This window comes from Nuphar pumila, chromosome 3 (genome assembly GCF_984573655.1).
Source record: "Nuphar pumila chromosome 3, dmNupPumi1.hap1.1, whole genome shotgun sequence".
NCBI lineage: Eukaryota > Viridiplantae > Streptophyta > Magnoliopsida > Nymphaeales > Nymphaeaceae > Nuphar > Nuphar pumila.
In genome coordinates, this window is record NC_143251.1 from 7,467,218 (window position 1) to 7,487,252 (window position 20,035).

A 20,035-nucleotide genomic window follows, 5' to 3' on the forward strand; every position below is an offset into this window, starting at 1 on the left:
TGTCTTTAGTAGACCCGTTTTGATTGGAGTCTGTTTATGGCTGAAAAACTAGACCCATATAGGTTAACAGATTTGGGTATTAACGGTGGGGTCTTAATGGGTTCGGGTTTCAATTTTGGTCTTGATATAATTGGTATTCTAGACCTAATTACCTACCAATAAAAAATATATAAATTAATAGAATCAACTATTTATTAAGAAAATTATATGCTAACAAAATAGAAGCTTAATAACTATTCTAAATAATGTCAGAATCTGAATATAAAAAAATATAACCATGCCAACCGAAACATTTTAAGTTGAAACAAATAATAATGTATATCATATTAAAAATGTATCAAATTCAATGAGTTATAGATTATTATTATGGGATTCACTTCAATCCGGCAGTTTTCATAACAAAAGGGCAATAAAAAATATATGCAAAAATGAATTAAAGTTAAGATTACTAAAATGCAATGCATATTAATTCTATTTTTATCAACATCTTTAAATGTTTAATTAAATATATAATATTTGCCAATTAAAAACTTTCAGATGGATCAAGTATGAAGCGGGTTTAAGAATGAGTCGGTTTAGGTACATAATTTGGTTGGGTCTATCGGGTCTTCATTTACAATACCCAAGACCTGACCAGTTTTTACTATGAGTATATATTTTGGATCTGACCCAAACCCATGGGTCCACCAATTTTGGTTTAGGTCAGGTATAATCGGTTTGGGACATCGGGTTGGATGGGGTATACCCAACCCAGTTACACCCCTATAGACAATTAAACTGGCAACATTGGTTTTAGGGACAGGTTTTGACCCGGCTAGATCCAATTTTGTCAGATATGCACTTAAAAAGCTCGGTTTAATTAAAAAGCTCGGTTTAATTTTGTCAGATATGCACTTAAAAAGCCCTAATTCAGCTGAGTATGTTCTTTATATGATCTGATTCTTGTTGGATCTGGATCATGCCTGTTTCTGTAGAACCCACCCCGTGACTCAAGCACGAGGTTTCTCCTTTCCGTCAATGGAGACGCCCCTTTTTACCACTGGATCTCCTAATAAGAAAATTGCCAAAAGAAAGAAAGAAATCAGTGACATCTAGACCCATCTCAATAATGATCCTACAGTCCTCGCCAGTTATGTTTAGTCCCCACTGCATGGAACTGCACATCTCACTTGAGGACCAGAAGAGTGGGGCTACACACATCTCCATCAAGTGAGATGTGTGGTGGTGATTGAATATAACCGAGGAATCAGTAATATACAATATGACCTGATCTGTTCTCACTTTAAGTAGTCCTTCACTCAAGGTGCACATGATCTCTTCCTCTCCATATAAAGCCTTTTGACTAGGAGGGTAGTTAGCCACTTGAACTAAAAAGGAAGTATATATGATATATCCCTTGGGCTCCAGCATGTAAAGCATAATTAATTAGCACATTCCAAGTTTCAACTGACATCAATACAGTTGATTTTATATTTTTGCATGTTGCCCATGTGGCCTCTGTTCTTTCTCTCTTTTAATGGTCGATTTTTCATCTAACTCGTTTATTTGTTAGGTTTTTTTTTTGGTATAAAAAAAATTGATCAACATTGACATGGAGGAGCAGCATATGATGATAACCAAAAGAAACATGTCACGCCAAAGAACCATGTGATTTCTGACGATCACAAAGTAATCATATGTTCAGGTTAAGGATTCTTGGACATAATAGTTTTGAGTCATGTGATCCAGCATGCGCACGGTAAATCCAGAGAGAGGGGGGATCATAGTCCATATAGTTGATCGCGGTATTCATGTGTAATTTGTGGAAAAAAATCATGAAATTAATGTTTATAGACTTAGCATAAATCTATTTCTTTAGATGCACTCATATTCATGGATAATTTGATGAAAACTTTCACGAAATTAATCATCTATTCTTTCAAAAGTTTGTGCATAAACTTGTTTAATTCAGATAGACCCGCTTTCATGGATTTAGAGAAACCTTTCGAGAAATCCATGCTTATAGTTTTTGCATAGAGCGCTTTCTTTAGATGGTCATGTATGAGCTTTGAAGAATACAAATCGAGTCTCTTTCTCTCTCTCCATGAAAGAGCACATTAGATGCAATTCACAAATTTGATGATTGATATGATTGATCTACAAAATAAGGTTGCAGTTTATTCATAAACTCATCTCATTTGTACAAAGTCCCTCATAAACCTATTAATATACATACATAATATATGTGTGTGATGGCAAAATAATAAACTCTCTCTCTCTCTCCACATCTTCAATCCCAACTACGTCCCTTTCTGCTACGAGCAGCTAACCAGGAACGCAGCTTCCCCCAGGACCAACGTCCTCTAACAGCCCCCTTCCTACTCTTTCTAACAGAACGACGCCTGTGGCCATTGATATCAAATCTTGGGGGTGCATATGTCCTTATCAACGGCCACTGAATTGTTGCAAAGAAACTGTGCTTCTTCACACCAGCAGCACCTCTAGCACACCCCAACCTCCTCCTTGGGTCCTTCACCAGCAACCTCTTTATAAGGTCATTCGCCGCCGCGAGGTCAGGCCTATCGGCGGAGCCGGCTGGAAATCTAAGCGGCTTCAACATGATGTTCCTCAAGGTCTCCTCCTTGCTCCCACCCTTGAATGGTGTATGCCCATACAACAACTCATACAAAAGCACCCCAAAGGCCCACCAATCGACACCATTGCCGTGCCCCCGGCCGGAGATTATCTCCGGTGCGAGATACTCATGAGTCCCGACGCACGCTCTCGATGACGCTGACGTCGGCTCCGCTATGAATTCAGGAATTCTGCCGGACTTATGCCTTGGGCGATGTTCAAAACATCCAAGATCAACAGCAACATTAGTCCTTCTATCATCCATAACCGGTTGTTCGAGCTTGGGATCGACGTCGGAAATAAAGCACAGATCAAAATCCGATAACATGAGATGCCCATCTTCGCGTCTCAAAATATTTTCTGGCTTAAGATCTCGATAAACTATGCCTTTAGCATGGAGGTACTCCAGTGCAACCAGCACTTCTGCAGCAAAGAAGCTAACATCACAAGGCTCAAAACGGCTGCCTGGCTGCCTCCTCAGGAGGGCATGGAGGTCACCACCTGAGCAGTAGTCCATGAGGAAACAAGTATATCGGCCAAAGTCGAATTTGGAGTAAAGAGTTGGAAGGAAAGGGTGATCAAAAGTAGAGAGTAGGTGCGACTCGATCTGCACATGGGAGACCTTGTGCTTGTCTCGGAGTGCTAGAGCCTCCCGGTCGATGACCTTGAGCGCGTACTTGGCTCGATCAAAACCCTTGAGGTTGCAGAGATAGACTCTGCCGACATCTCCACTGCCGAGTTGTCGAACCAGCTTAAGGTGGCGGACGTCTACCCCTCCATCTTGGAGGCGGATAGTTCTGATAGGAGACCATAGAGGATCGTCACAGCGGTGGTGTTGGCTGTTTCCGGTGGCCAAGTGACGGATTTCGGATAGGCTGATGCTGCTCCGCGTGCTGGAAATGCCGGTTCGGTCGGTATCAGAAGTAGAAGTGCAGCTAGTGAAGCTCAGATCAAGGTCTGAGTCTGATGGAAATATGGAATCCATCGCGAACAAGAGACAAAATGGGAATGAGAAAAGGCTAAAGAGTGAGGAGCCAATGGCTCCTTTTAGAGGAGGAGGAGTGGAAGAGAGGGGTGCATGAAGGTGTGGCCGTGTATTGGATGGTGGGCCTTGGTTTTAATAAAGAATTTGGATGGTGAAAATCATGGGTAGCTCATGTGATGCTGGCAGGATGAAAGTGGGTTATTGAACAAGTCATTGATTATGACATAACTACATAAGTACCATTTACCTACACAATTGATTTTTCTCCAATGATTATGTTGAGCATGTCTTAAGGATACCATGCAAGGAACTATTGTGTGCTATTCGTCTCAAAGATGTATGGCGTTCCTTGATTAAGGGTAGTTGTATGTTGGTTGTTAAGTAATTCCTAAACCCCTCTTGCATTGATTGTGCCATCCTTAATGCATGACAATTTACAAACTCCCTGACAATTACTGCTACAGAGAAGGGAGCAAGTCAGGACCAACTTGACCCAATAGGACCTAATGACATCTGACAGAGAGAGATGGTGATGCATGGCAAGCATTTCAGAAACATAGAATTAGATCACCATCAACCCATCTGCCTCTCATTCCTGTGATAATCTGACAGCATCTAGTAATAAACTCTCACCATGTTTCAACTCTGTCCTTGAGTTTCATGCCATTTGGTTAAGACATGAGATTTTCAAGTGTAAAGTCTAATGCCTTCATTTGTTCATTTGCATAAACTTTGACAAATACCTTATGGGAGCCCTAGTCCCAAGCCTGGATAAAAGAAGAGGGTTGGCCGCAGTGGCTAAATGCTGTGAAACTTTAGTCATATCCTATTAAAATCAGCCTTAAAAGAATGGAAATGAGATTCGTAAATGTAGTTGAGATAAGGACTACTGATGACGATGATGACAGTGGCCGTTTGGACATGAAGCCTTAACTCAAAATTGCGTGTCGTGCTAACCGCGTTTCTTTGGGAATTGTGCTTGGGAACATGGGCCTGAGCCGGCTGTTGGCTTCGGCCACTGAGCTGCTCAAGCCTTCCTGTAAAAATTACTCATTAACTATTTCTTTGTTGAAGTCAACTTATAACCCTCCTTGTTGTGGATGCTAGTTTGTTTTCTCCAAAGTCCCAGTTGCTAACTACCCCAGATTCCTTTGTGCTAAGATAGGTCAGCCATCCTTTTTTTTTTATATTAGGTAGTTGAATAAAACAAATTCCCCAGCTAATTTCCTCTTGGGGATATCTTATGGTATGTTTGGCATCTCTTGGAACCTGACCATGTTCATTCAGCTACATGATTTTAAGTTCTGCAGTTAGCTAGTGGCCAACTTCATGGAGTTAGATAAATTGTTACACAAAGATTGCTTCAGCTTTTGATCTTTTTGCATGTTGGAATATCTCTGCCCAAGTTCCAGTGTTTAACATGGAAATATATACTGTGTATTGCTTAGAAAAGTTGGGGAAAGGTTTTATTCTTTGTACAATATTGCTGCTTTATTGAGAAAATACAATCATCAACCGTGCACTACAAATTGGTTGAACGGTTGATCAGACCTGAAAAAAGACAAAATGAACAAAAAGGTAGATAAGGGTTGGAGGGGGGAAAAATAGTTGAGGAAGGGAGTAGTCTTTGATTCTCAAAGTAAAATTAACAGGGATCCTAACTCCTTAAAGTTAAAAAAAAACTTTGTATTTCTTGGACGTACCCTGATTCATTGTAGAGCTTAAAAGTCCAATAACAAGACCATATTAAAATTTCTTCTAATAGCACATGCAGCCAAAGTTAAGGGGAATCTTCATCCACTAATCCTCCACCCTCAATGATATTATTTTAATATTATTTCATCTACAACTCCCAAAATAAACTTTTTCACATTTTAAGCCAAATATGAGGATCTAAAGCCAACGCGTAAAATCTTTCTTGTAAATGGAGATTTTTCTAGTACACAGTATCCAGCCTTCAGAAAGAAACCTAAATGATCACAGACAGTAAATCCAAAAGCCCTTTTCTTTAAGCAAACAGGTCAGAACTTTTTACCAACAAATGCAAAAAGTTGGATGGATGCATAATCATCATCATAAAGACAAACAAGGGAAAAGAAAAAGTTATGCATCTAATCTAATAATCAATATTACATTATAGAGTGTGACCAAACTCAATTCCTCTTCACCTTTGATTTTTTAAATCCCATTAAAGTAATAAGAACAATAGCGGTAAGAATACTAAGATATTGGTGATAATCATGAATGATTGGTGAGAGTTTGACGTTTGGAAGAGGGAAGTTCCCATGTGATGGGGCCAGTGGAGCAGAGATGGTGGGCCCATTTGAACGATGCTGTCTGCCACGTGGTCAGCATCTACCCGGCTTTGTCGCATCTGGAAGGATTCCTATTTAATGAATCAATATGCAAATGTGGGTCATATTTGTGAAGCCTGGGTGAAAGTGAATTTTATTGCCCCCAAGTAAACAAAAGACCTTGATGATCAGATGGCAGCTTAATTTTTCCCTCTTTACCATTTTCAGTTGACCAAAATGCAGCAATAAAATTCTATACTCCTACCCACTTGCATGGTAAGTATGAGTCTAATTATAGGCCAAAAATCCTAAGAGAAGATTAGGTGCAATGTAATAGCACACTTTTAGTATATATATTGCTGCATTCGATCACCCTCTATCCTCTATCCCTTGTTGGGTTCCAGTTCCACAGATGACAGGTTGTATCTCAAAAATAGAAGGTGATAGGGTGTAGGAACACACTTAAAAGTATGCAATCACATTGCACCTTAGCCTCCCGCTTAAAGCATGACAATGACATGATGCAAAACTTTGTATTTTAATATTATTTTGGCTGATCATTGATTAAACAAGTTGCATTAATTCAGTGCAAATAGGTAAAAGCATGAAAGTTTCAATGACAGCCCAAGCAGGACCTTTGATTGTGTGTCTACATTAGGAGTATATGAGTTAAGGCAATTCATGACAGTAAGCCAGTTGCAGACAGAGCAAGCACATGAACAAAGAACCACGAAACCACGAAGTCACGATCCTGCATTACCAGCATTCCCAAGTTGGGACATGGGTGATATATATATATATATATATATATATATATATATATATATATATATATATATATATATATATATATATATATATATATATATATATAGCGAGAGAGAGAGAGAGAGAGAGAGAGGCGTTCACTTTTTTCGTTAGGTCGGAATAAGACCCTTTTAAAAATTGTACTTTCAAGCACTTTTTGCTCGATTTGAACTGTTAGATGTGTCATTGCTTATTTACTAAGAAACAGCTTTTTTAGAATTGATTTGATGTACAACTGTAAATATTTTGTCCTCACATTTTAGTATATATAATATCAATCGTTGATTAATTTACTTTTCTAAAATACACATCGGAGCATAAAAAAAACTTAATCAAGTACATGTTCTCTACAAATCAAGCAAAAATTACTTGAAAGTAAAATTTTTGAAGAGTCCTAACGAGACCCTCTCTCTCTCTCTCTTATATATATATATATATATATATATATATATATATATATATATATATATATAAGAGGCATATGGGGCCGTCTAATTAATGGAAAATCGTAATCCATCACTGTTGGAGACCCAGCACTTGCAACCGAACCCTATGATTTGTGAGCCCTGTTTGTGGGGACTAAACTGCTAATTCTCTCAGGAAAAAAAACTAAAAGAAAAAGGGAGGAACTAGCAAGATTCGACCTTTTTTTATCGTAACTTTGTGTCTTAAGCTCATAGCTATGTCTTTTATTATTCTTGTAAGTGCAAAAAAAAAATGTGGAGATCAAACGAAGCTCCTCGAAACATAAACTCCATTCTTGTGAGGGCCCGACCCTTCGCAATGCTGTTACTCTTTTCCCATTGTTAGTTGTTATATAATACTAAATTAAAGATATGATCATGAGAAGATGCTAAGCTTTTTATGTTGACGGCACTACCACCACATTATGTATACCTGCTGTTAGGGATGCACAACGAGCCGAGCCAATTCGGCTCGAGCTCATTCAAAAAATAAATGAGTCGATCTTGATCTAAGGTTTAGGCTCAGTACATGAAGTCGAGCTTGAAGAGATAGTCCAGCTCGGTTATACTTGATAACCCCAATTAGGCTTAGTTCACATAGTTATATAAAGAAATCAGAGTTTATATATGTATATTATTTTTCTATACTTGAACACAAAAAGGAATTGTTACCTTAGTAGGTGTGTGTAATTTCATTGGAAAGTGACCTTGGTTCAAATCCCACCACATACATTACTTTTGACACAAATTTAAAAAAAACTTTACAAAAATTACTGGATATATGCTCTCTCTCTCTTTTACTGGTCAAGATAAGCTTGGGATTGACTCTTGGCACAAGCAAACTGGCCTGACACCACATGAACCTGATTAATTAAGCCCCTAGCAACTTTTTTCAGAGCAAGACCTCACAAGAACAGAGCCCCCAAAGTATATTTGATGAGTTCAAAACCCATGAATGTGTGCAATCCTTGCCGTGAGGCCGAAGCTAAGCGTACTTCCTGGTGGGTGAGAGAGACCTAGAGTTTTTACACCAATGAACTCGTGAGTGATGTGGTTTTTCATCGTTATCTAGGATAACTTGCTAAAGAACAAATCACGCCACACAAGAAAACAAGCACATAGATATAATGTGTAGGGGTGGCAATCGGGTCGGGTTGGCGAGTTGGCATGTCAGCATACCTCAACCCGAACCCGATCCGTTTATTAAATGGGTCGGCTGTGGCAAACACGAACCCGACCCGTTTAATAAACGGGTAACCCGACACGACCCGCCAACCCATTTAATAAATGGGTTGGGTCGGGTAAACGGGTTTTCAGATTCACGGGTCGGGTTGGCGGGTTGACGGATCGGGTTGGCAGGTAGGCAGGTCGGGTTGACGGGTCGGGCAGACGGGTTGGCGGGTTGACCCACCCGCCTAACCCGTTTATTAAACGGGTCAGCCGGGTTGGCATACCCCCAACCCGAACCCGACATGTTTAATAAACGGGTTACGCGGGTCGACCCGTTTATTAAACGGGTTGGCTTAAGCCCAACCCGAACCCACCTAAGAGGCGGGTTGGCGGGTCGGGTTGGCGGGTCGTGTCAGAAATTGCCACCCCTAATAATGTGGTTCGACCAATGTGGTCTACGTCCACAAACCAAAGAAAAATATTATTGTTTGCTTTATGTGACTCTGCATAATAGAATTTGCAGCAAGATACGTGGTTCCAATGTTGTTACACCACAACGTGGGTGTGGACAAAACGGGAAAATGCAAGTCAAGAAGTAGTGAAGCCAAAGAACCTCTGCAGCGATGTTAGATAATGATGGATATTCAACTTTAGTACTAGAGTGAGAAACATTACATTGTTTACGAGTATACCAAGATATAAGGGAGTTGCCTAAGAAAAAAACAAATCTACCAGTGGTCTCTTGATAATCGATATTTCCTGCCCAATCAACATCAAAGAAAGCAAAAATATGTAATTCTGAATTTTTAGGAATATGAAGACCAAATGGCAGGGTATATTTGACATAGCAAAGAATCCGCTTGACTGTCGTCCAAAAGTAGATGGTTTGTGCACAAAATGGAACACTTTATTTACAACAAAAGCAAGATTAGGCCTGATAAGGGTCAGATATTGTAACATACCAACCATTTGACGTAGGATTCTCAAATGGTTCACCATCATCTACTGATAGACTCAAAGACGATGCCATAGGTGCCGTAACTAGTTTGGCATCTGACATATGTGTCCGATCCGATAAATCCAACATATATTTTTGTTGAGACAAGCATAAATAAGATGAATTGTAAGTAATTTTGATGCCAAGGAAATAATGTAACGATCTCAAATCCTTAATGAAAAATTCAGATCCCAACTGAGAAATAACATCTAGAATATAAGAATGAGAATTTCCAACAACCACAATATCATCAACATAAATGAAAATAAACACAGTGACTAGACTACGTTGATAAATAAAGAGAGAGATGTCCGGGAGGAGACAACAAATCCAATGCTTAGCAGATAATGACCAAGTCATTAGTTCCATGCTCATGGAGCCTGTTTGAGACCATACATGGCTGTAGATAACTTGCACACATAATCAGGACAATGAGAATATGTAAAACCTTGCGATAGAGTCATGGAAACCTCCTCTGATAAAATATCATGAAAAAAAACATTATTAACCTCCAACTGCCTAATAGAAAGTCCTGAGCAACATCAATAGTGACAACAATTCTAATCGTAGGAGGCTTCACAATGGGACTAAAAGTCTCAAAATAGTCAATGCCCTATTCCTGACTGTAGCCTTTTGCAATTAACCTGGCCTTGTACCTTTCAAAAAAACCATTTTCCTGTCTTTTTATTTTATAAAACCACTTGTTGCCAAAGACATTAAATAAGGTTTACGTGGCACAAGAGTCCAAGTATCATTTTTTAGAAGAACATTAAACTCATCTTCTATGGCTTTACGCCAGTGAAACACTTTATTAGCTTAAAAAAATAGGTATGTTCATTGTCTCTAGAAAATTTTGTAAGGAGAACTAAGGGAATGTGATATCGAAAGATATTAAAAGATTTGGGTTTAAGGGATCCAATTTGAGAATGGGTGACCATAGGGTGTGAACAGGAGGGTGCAAAAGAAATTTGTGGGTGAGACAATTTTGGAGCAGCCAGGACAAGAGAAGCAGGGAGTGATGCAGAGTTCTTCTCCATAGAAGTTGGATCTTATGAAAATTGTGGTATAAAGGTAGATGGTAAGAGATGGAGACTTTTAAGGGATAGGTTAGGGGAAAACAGTGGTTCAGGTAAGGAAATAAGAATAGGTAAAGGGATAAGAGATGTGGTAGGGGATAGATTAGGTATCATCAAATTAAACAATTCTGTTAATAAAGACCTTTCTGTCACATAGTCAAGGAAGAAATAGCCCTTGTGTTGGGTGCTATAGCCCAAAAATATATATTTAGTACTGCAAAATTGTAGTTTATGGGCATTAAAAGGGTGCAAACAAGGATACCAAGCACATCTAAATACTTTTAAAAGCATAAGAAACTTAAATAGAATTTAAAATAGGGATTTGTGATGAATAACATAAGGGATTCTTTTTATCAAATAAATAGCAGTAATAAAGGCATAATCTCAATATTGATACGGTAAACTGGCTGGAGCCATGAGAGAAAGACCAGTTTCCACAATGTCTATGTTTTCTCTTAGCACAACCATTCTACTCGTGCATGTGTGGACAGGTAATATGATGTTCAATATCACACAACTTTACTTTAAATACATTAAAACAATACATATTTACCACTCCAATCAGATTGCAAATTTTTTAGCTTTTTGCTACATTTATTTTCTATCAGTTTTTGAAAAGATTGAAACACAAGTGAAACTTGAGATTTTTGTGTAATAAGAAATAATCACGTGAATCTGGAAAAGACATAAACAAAACTCACATGAAAAGAATGTCCTCTAATGCTATGAACAACGGCAGAAGCCTACACATCAGAAAAAATTAAATCAAGTGGTTCAAGGGGTAAAGTATGACTTTTACCCAATTGACAGGCCTCACATTATTATCATATTTATCATTAACTGACAAACAATGTTTATTTAAAAGAGACTGCACAAGATGAAAAGGAGGGTGTCTCAGGAGTTTATGTCACTGGTCAGTAGTAGTCCTTTCTTCTTGATATGTTGTTTTTTCTGCATGCCCAAACTATAAAATCTCTAATTACTCGAACGCTTCATTACTTCTTTTCCCGTTTTGCAATCCTTAACACAACAATGACCGCAGTGGAATTACAAAAAAATATTTTTGTCCTTAGTGAACTTTTGCACAAATAAAAGATTGTGTGCAATTTTAGAAACATGAAGAATCTCTTTCATATGAAATTGATAATTAGAATTCTTGAAAACTGAATCACCACCATGTTTAATTTTTAGGAAAATGTCATTGCCAATTTTCATGTGATCACTGCTTTGATATTCTGATTGAAGAGAGAGATTATTCAGATCAGCTGTACCATGATGTGTTGCTTTAAAATCTAAAAACCAAGTGCCTTCTTTCAACGTGACATGATAAACTTTAGGTCTATTAGAATCCTTTTGAAATTTGAAAGTTTTACGCTATAAAGTATCATGCCCTTGTTTTCTGCAAGCCTGACAGGTAGTACCACATTGAGTGGCAATATATTCCTAATTGTCACAAGCATGGCATATAATAGGAGTAGAGGATTGATCATGCATAGATTTTAGGTAAATTTTACATAAAAGCATGCATGATTTCATATTAAAATCAATTAAAAACCCATCTATATGCTAGGGTAGAGCATTTTAATAAAAAAATAAAAATAAATAAAAAATAGAGAAGAATAGTTTTTTTTTGCAATTTAGTATACATTTTTATAGTTAATAAAATCATTTTAGTTGTCTTTATAGAAAAGAAGAAAAAAATTAAATATACATTTAAATAGTTAAAAACAAAAATTAGAGTAGTATATTTTTTAAGTCATGAGTTTTTCTGCAAATAGTTTTCCTTTTAGTGTTTTTTTATTTTTGAAAAAACAAACAACAAACCGGTTTAAACCGGTTTGTTCTTTAAAAACCCAACGAAGGGGAAATTTTCACCCGTCTTCCCCCTTTTTGCGAGAACCCTCTCTTCTTCCCCTTCCTCTCCACCTCTCCTTACCTCTTCTTCCCCTTCTCCCTCTTTCTCTCTTCTTCCCTTTTTCCGGTGGAGCTAATCAATCCGGTGACGGCATAGAGGTGGAAGTCCAACCTCTTTTCTAACCCCTCTGAAGCTACGATAAGTCATCTTCATCTTCTTCAAATTCTTCATCTTTATCTTCTTTTTTTCTGCTCAATTATTTCTGTGTGAAAAACAAAAAGAAAAAAAATAGATCGAACTATGGATTATGCATTCGTTTCCCTGTTTTCTGTTTTACTCATCTCCAGATTTGTTTAATCTTTTCATAGATTTTAGTTCTTGTTCTATTAATTTCAATTGAGATTCGTTACAGATCTTGTTTTCATTCATATTTTCGTTGTATGCATTCTAATTTCATCGCATCTGTTTTGATCATCATCGTAATTAGCATTTGATTTTTTTTTGTCAATTCAGTAATTTCATGCGTATAGTCATCTTCTAATTTGTTGTTTGCATTTCATGTTTGTTTTCAGTGTTGTTAATCTTCAGATTTATTGCTTTTCAATTGTTAGAATTCAATTCTTGTTTGTTTGTTTTGATCTTCAATTCTTGTATGATTTCATCAGATCTCCTGCGTTTCTGTTTTGTATTTTCACAATTCTCGATTTCTTGTTTCATTCGTTGATCCGATCTCTTGTTTTCATTCCCTGTAATTTCAGTTTACTTTCTTTCATTCCTCGATTTTCCTGTTTTGCATTTTTTTGATTCTTCTCTTAGTTTTCTTTGTGTTGTTTTTACAACATTGTATTTCCTAATTTTTTTTCTTTATCTACTGTTGTTCATCGTTTGAATTCCTGTTGTTTTTTTATGCTAGTTTCAATTCAGTCATTTCCGAATTTCCTGTTTTAGTATAGATCTCATTTTAATTGTAGTGTCTATTTTTAAATTCTTGCTTTCTTACTGAATTATATCTCCATTTTCCTATTTTGTTACATTTTCAATTTTTTTACATTACAGTTAGTTCATGTTTAACATTGATTCTCCTATTTTCTGCAAATTTTAATGCCTTCTTTTACATTATGTTTTTCTCCATTTTTTTTCAGTAATTCCCTGTTTTTCACCTCCTGAATTCGTTTTTTTTTTTGCTAGGTTTCCTGACTTTCATTACATGTATTTCCTGTTTTTAAATACATTTCAATTCCTGTTTGTTAATTCTTTGTGTTTTCTGTTTTTTTTTTATGCAGTAAATTCCAGCTTCTCTTACAATCTGAGTTCTTGTCTTGTTTAATTGTTTCTAATTTCCTATTTTTAACTTTTTCATTTTCCTGTTTTTATCTTTCATTTCCTGTTTTGTTTTCTTTCATTCTTTTTCCTGTCTTTTTAAAATCAAGTTTCAATATTCTGTTAATTTTTCAAAATCTAAACCTAGATGATGCATGAATGTGATTTTGATAAAAAGATTTTCTGAAGATTTTTAAGGAAATTGTTTGAAAAAGAGATTTTATGTGCCTTATAGAATTTCAATGAAATAAATTTGCTTCATATCTCTGACTATGGCCACGGATATGGATTAAATGGTTCTCATTTGATTCTAAAAGGATAAAAACATTTATAAAAGATTGAAATATGCTATGTTTTTTGAAAATAGCCTAAGAGTGTAGGCTAATTGTGGCTTAAAAAAAGATGGTAAATATGGATTTCGTTCGTATTCTGACTATGGTCATAAATACAAACTCCTTCATCCCCATTTCAAAATCTAAACCTTCATCCCCGCACGGGGATAAATTTTAACCTCCCCCCCGCTTCCATCCCTGTTTCATGTCCTCCATCCCCGATCCAAACGGGGGTGAGGCAAGGCGAGGCCTCGTTTCCCCTCGGTCTATAGTCATTCCTTAAAGGATTGGGGACGGGGCAGGGCGGGGATTGAGATGGGGACGAGGCAGGGGAAAGCGTAAGTCCATCCCTGCATGGGGATAGATTTTAACCTTCATCTCCACCTCCATCCCCGTTTCATGCCCTTCATCCCCAGTCCAAACAGGGCAAGGTGGGGCGGGGCCCCCATTGTCCCCTAGTCCACTGCCATTCCTATAGATAACCGGGTCACTTATTGAGCCCACCTCCTCTCAAGTGAACCTTAGATGGAGTCAACGACACCCAAGCTCTTACCATAGTGACAAACGTTAAAAACCATAAAATCTCATTTTTCAAAAACTCGCAAGAATTTGAAAAAAAATCATAACTCTTGCATTTTTTGGCAAAATCTCGTCAATAAAAAAATAAATTAAAAAATATTTTTTTATAAAAAAATTTAATGAAAATTATTTTAAAATAAAATACACAGTTTTTTCATGATAAATAGTCGTTTAAAACGTAAATATCTCATTTAAATTGTGGTATTTATATTTTTTCATAAATCTCACAATATTCGTTTTAAACTTTCAGTCAATTTCTCATGATATTATCACTAGATTTTCATAAATCTCACGATACTTGTCACTATGGCTTTTACCGAGCCTACCAGTTAAAAGAACCGTCATGCCTAATGGGAGTCAAACCTACATGGTTTTTTTGTTCGAAAATCACGTGGATCTAGCAAAATATTTAATTTTTATAAATTTTTATAGGAGCATAAGTATGGCAGATTGAGCCAGTGCAACCACTTCTTTGTGCCAGGGGCATTTTCTTCGAGTTATACAATTTGTATACCTTATGTAGTGGAAAGGGGTATTCTGATGGATCCGGGTTGGATTTTAATTGATTTAAAACCAAATCTAAATTTTATGAATTTTTTTTTTCATATTTTAACCTGTGGAAACCTCCCACCGGTGCATATACATAGTCGTTGTCCAGCTTTAGGAAACGCCAGGGCTAGTACCCCCGACCCCAGGGCCTATACTTGCTCCGGCTTATGCTAGCGGGATAACGTCCACGGGAATCGAACCCCAACTGTCCGTATGACAGCCGAAGACCGTTCCAACTATGCTAATCGTGTCTCTAAATTTTATAGAATAAGTACAAAAGCCGAACTTAGCCTAAGGGGGGTTGGCTTGGTGAGGCTGCACCTTGGCCATTATATGAAGTGGTTAAGATTCAATCCTTGTGGAAGTCACCTCCCTACACACATGAGGATGCACAACATATGTCTTGGGGGCGAGGGTCCTAGCCACAGAGTTTTCTCCTTAAAGGTTGATCTATTATTAGGGGTGGCAATCTGGTCGGGTTGGCGGGTCAGCATACCTCAACACGAACCCAATTAGTTTATTAAACAGGTCGGCTGTGGCAAACACGAACCCAACCCATTTATTAAATGAGTAACCCGACACGACACGGTTAACCTGTTTAATAAACAGGTCGGGTCGGGTAAACGAGTTGGCGGGTTGGCGGGTCCGGTTTGGGTAAACAGGTTGGCGGGTCGAGTTCGAGTAAACAAGTTGGCGGGCAGGTCAGGGTCGGGTAAATGGGTGGCGGGTCGGGTTCGGGTAAACGGGTTGACCCACCCGCCCAACCCGTTTATTAAATGGGTCAGCCTGGTTGGTGGGTTGACATACCCCTAACACGAACCCGACCCGTTTAATAAACGGGTTAGGCGGGTCGACCCATTTATGACACAAACCTGTTTAAGTCAAACTCGAACCTGGCTAAGAAGCTGGTTGGCAGGTCGTGATTTTGCCACCCCTATCTATGATCCACCGGTTCACAGCCCTTGGGTTTTTCTGTATGACTAAATAAAAAAATAAAAACAACACAGGTGTTGGAATCAGGTGCAATGACATTGCACAATTACAATGTGCTGCGGCACCTGTTGGGCCATGGTGACAACTGTATTGACAAAAAATGGAAGGTGGATCAGGTACAGTTATGCAATGTGATTTTACCTGATCCTGACTCACTATCTAAGAGTCTAGTTTACGAGGCCACTCGAGTCGGACACACAATGACACATTAACATGACTTTTTCTTTTAAAGGCAAGCTGGGTTAGGCAGACTGTACGAGTTATACAACTATACCATTGGGTTTTGAACCGGCAACATCCCAACACAAAGTGTCATGCATTAGCTGCTCCAACCAGACAAGTGGGCGTACCATTGGGTTTTGAACGGGCAACATCCCAACACAAGGTGTCATGCATTAGCTGCTTCAACCAGACAAGTGGGCCTCCGTTGGTCAAATTAACATGACCTTAACACCTATGAACATTGTTTATTTTTAGCATTGTTGCCAAGTATATTTTAATAAAAATATTTTTATATATTTAAATATCAAAAATATTTTCTGCGATTAAAAATTGTATCCTTGTGCCCTGTTTTTCAAAGAATCTACGAATTCGTGTGATGCGTGTCTTTGTGAATAGATCCAAATTTTGTAATAGAACTTGATTCGGATCCAAATATCATATCAAAACCCTGGAAAATGTTCACTCACACAGTCACAGACGCGCACACACGACACAAAGAGAGAGAGAGAGAGAGAGAGAGAGAGAGAGATGGAAGAACCAGAGAAGCGGAGGGAGAGGCTTCGAGCGATGAGGGAGGAGGCCGCCTCCGCCCTCCCCGAACCAGCCGCTCCCCACCACCTTCCCTCTCCTTCCCTCTCTACCCCCTTCTCCGCTGTCCCTTCCTCGTCCTCCTTCTCCCCCCCTTCTCGCTTCGACTTCTACACCGACCCGCTGGCCTCCTTCTCCTCTGCTACAAATAAGAGAATGATCGCTAAATCCCCACAAAACTTCCCCTTCGACACCACTGTCCGATCCTCCCCGGTCTCAGGCAAGAAAACCACGCGGTATCGCCATTTTCTAAGGTTTCTTTTGATGCTTTCGTGTACCCAATTGATCGTTTCTTTCCTTTTTCTTTTTTTCTTGATTTGTGCAGATCAGAGAGTTCTCCAGAACTCCCCTCAGATGCAACCTAATGGGCAATGGAGAAGCCCGATGGGGATGAAGACCCCTGTTGAAGCAAACCATAGTCACGGTTCTTCTTGGAACAATTCGTACGGGACACCCAACTATGGTGAAGGTTTCCACAATCTACCGAGGGGGGTTGGTTTTAGCCCTAGCCCTAACTCTAACCCTAACCCTAACCCTAACCCTAATTTTAATTCATTAAGGGGGAGCGGACGAGGTGGTTTTAGCTTTAACCATAGCCCTAGTTTTAATTTGGGGAGAGGGAGAGGTGGTTTAGTCCCTAATCATAGCCCTAATTTTAATTCTTGGAGAGGGAACGGACGAGGAGGTTTTAGCCCCGAACACAACCCTAATTTTAATTCAGGAAGGGGGGGCGGAAGGCATTTCGGCAACAGCCCTAGCCCTGGTTCCGGCAGGAGCGGCGGGAGGGGGCGGGGATTCGTTTCGGCAAGGGAGTGCCCGCAGAGGTTTTATCATCGATCCATGGTGGAGGATCCCTGGAAGAATTTGGTACCCATTGTGGGAAGCCTGCTGGAAGCTCGGCTGCCAGTGGAAGTGGCAACTCGTGATTCGCTGAGGTCGTGGCTTCCGAAATCGATCAGTGTGAAGAAGGCGAAGGTTGCGGAGGACTTCGGTGGGTTGAATCCTCAATCGAGCATTGCCGATTGCTTGGCGCTGTCTTTTGATGACGCTGTTGGTGACCAAACTGAATTCTGAGAGCGGCTTGTGATGGCTGGGGTAACTCTGGGAGGCCAGTGGCTGCGACGTGGGACTAACAGGTAGTTTTCTTCGTTGCAGAGGGAGGTGATTTGAATTTTATTGTATGTTAACCGATTCGTTAGAGTTGCATTCAGTGATTCATAATGCCTGTATGGTACCTTGTGTATAATATTGTAGCTTGTCGAGGCCAATGATATTGTAATTCTGAGCATTTTCTCAGCTAATTTACACTAATGAACTTAGATTATATTTCAAAGACATCAGAAAATTGTGAGTTCAGTTCTTTCTTTTTATTGAATAAATTTCTTGATCAATATGGGTTGTCTTATTTTTGCTTCAAATCTGTTATGAGAGTTCATATGGGTTTAGCTTTAGGCCAGCTGCAAGTTATTCAGAAAGTTAAGCTTGTAGTTATTGATTCATTGGAAGCATGTGATGACTTGTAAGCCAAATCGTATCATCTTCTTTTCTTGTGGGTGGTCTTCTAAACTTGTTGGAACATGTAATTGTGTTAAAAAATTTATTCTTCGTTTGCGAATGTAATCCCTGCTTTTAATGAGAAAACCTTGGCTCATGCATCCATTATCAATCACTTTGATTTGGTTGGCCTACATAGGATTTTACTGTTTTTTTTAAGTTTTTTATTTTAGTTGTTGGGGTTCAGTTCACTCATTTGGTCTAAATAGCTTTATGTAGAGCTAGAAGTATCGCCTTTTCCCCATTGCTTGTTTGTGCTTTCACATTCTATATTTGCTTCCTGATGACCTTTTCTGCCTCATCTATGGCCTTCCTATTGATCCTTTATCTTCATAGCACACTAACAAGGAAACACCTTGCACTTATTGCTGCAGCTCTCTGTGGTATGGTGGCTCATGTGTATCGATTTCACTTTTTTGAGCTGTTGCTTTTGACATCATCCACCAATCCAGACACGCACACATGAACACACTGTTTGGATTGCAATTTCAAGTTATTAATAAATTTTTTATTTGTTTTCACATTATTGATAAAATTTTATTTGTTTTCTTCAAAAAAATACTCAAGTATGCTAGCAAATGATGCCACTGGGATTGCACTGAATGAGGCAAGGATAATAACAACTGCAATAAACACATGATTTTAAAAGCTTTTGATACTGCATGGCAAAGACCTTCCTTTTGATACTTGGCAAAGGATTAAGTTGTGCAAGAGTCTGCATAAAAAACAGGGATGTTGTGCCCTATCCCTAATCTTTTTGACATAGTAGATGCTCATAGATAATATACGTTTTCTATGGTTTCTGGATTTCTTTTTCTTTTTAAATATTTTTTCCTACTTTTTCTGCATTTTTTTTCTTGAGGGGGCAGTTAAAATGTTGAGGCATGGTGCTAATCATTGTAAGAGAGATCCCCAAATCCTATTATGAAGAATATTTATGTGTTTTGAATGCTTAGCCATCCATTTACCACTTGTATTCTCATGTCTAAGAGCAAACAAAAATTTAAGATATTAGCCTTTCTATCATGAATTATAATACCATGCCAAGAAAGAGTGAAACTTGTTGCTGCTAGATTCTGTTCTGTGTTGCAGTAGCCATCTGTTGTACCGGATGAAGGTTTGACATTTATTGGCTTTTCTCCTTTTATTGTAGCAGGTACTCTTCTTATAGCTTCCTGAAGCTTTGAGCCTTTTACTCTATCTGGATTGCATTTCTTCTGGCACCACCAGAATTATTTAATCTCAAAGCTATATACAGTTTGTCTTGTAAGCTTTTTGCATAAGTTACCATGAACAGTGTCATTGCCATGATCGCTAGTTTGTACTTTGTAACATTTGGTTCTCTTTTCACTAGTTTCTTTCAAAGTTCTAAAGCTATGGTCTTTTTTCATGTAATCAAGTTGTTTTCTTCATTCAGATTTTTGTTGACCTCGTCGAAGAACCCCATCAACTGTGTCATCTCTGTTTTGACCTTTGAAGTGATTGCCTTAGTGGATAAAATGTATGATATATCATTTGGACTCCTCTTTTTTTTTCTTCCCAGTCTTATATTTATTTGTCAGGATTCTTTGTGCTTCAGCCTTACTGCATTTTACATATGGGGAAGATATCAGTTCAAGTGCAATAGAAGTAAAGAT

At 38.4% G+C, this 20,035-nt stretch overlaps 1 protein-coding gene and 1 pseudogene across 4 annotated transcripts; one reads left to right on the plus strand and one right to left on the minus strand.

Moving 5' to 3' along the window:
• Window positions 1-2,269: 2,269 nt before the first annotated feature.
• On the minus strand, window positions 2,270-3,598 carry LOC149841807 (serine/threonine-protein kinase WAG2 pseudogene; annotated as a pseudogene). Its single transcript, XR_016430967.1, has one exon. The product of XR_016430967.1 is annotated as a serine/threonine-protein kinase WAG2 pseudogene (transcript).
• A 13,151-nt stretch (window positions 3,599-16,749) lies between these two features.
• LOC149841808 (uncharacterized) lies at window positions 16,750-19,922 on the plus strand. Of its 3 annotated transcripts, none has more exons than XR_016431013.1 (3): window positions 16,750-17,064; window positions 17,170-17,980; window positions 19,552-19,922. XR_016431013.1 is itself a non-coding variant. In XM_090001169.1 (2 exons), exons 1-2 carry the CDS (start codon window positions 16,785-16,787, stop codon window positions 17,916-17,918), a joined length of 1,029 nt encoding a protein of 342 aa, XP_089857295.1. In that variant the 5' UTR covers window positions 16,750-16,784; the 3' UTR covers window positions 17,919-18,230. The 3 variants fall into 3 exon arrangements, 1 of the variants encoding a protein (XP_089857295.1); XR_016431012.1 differs by having other exon boundaries at window positions 19,555-19,922; XM_090001169.1 differs by lacking the exon at window positions 19,552-19,922 and having other exon boundaries at window positions 17,170-18,230.
• Window positions 19,923-20,035: the final 113 nt, after the last annotated feature.

Excerpts from the sequence above, each read along its gene's own strand:
- LOC149841808 (XM_090001169.1), top strand. The coding sequence starts at position 16,785 with ATGGAAGAACCAGAGAAGCGGAGGGAGAGGCTTCGAGCGATGAGGGAG. Across the intron at positions 17,065-17,169 it reads CCGATCCTCCCCGGTCTCAG|ATCAGAGAGTTCTCCAGAAC; the intron begins GCAAGAAAACCA and ends TGATTTGTGCAG.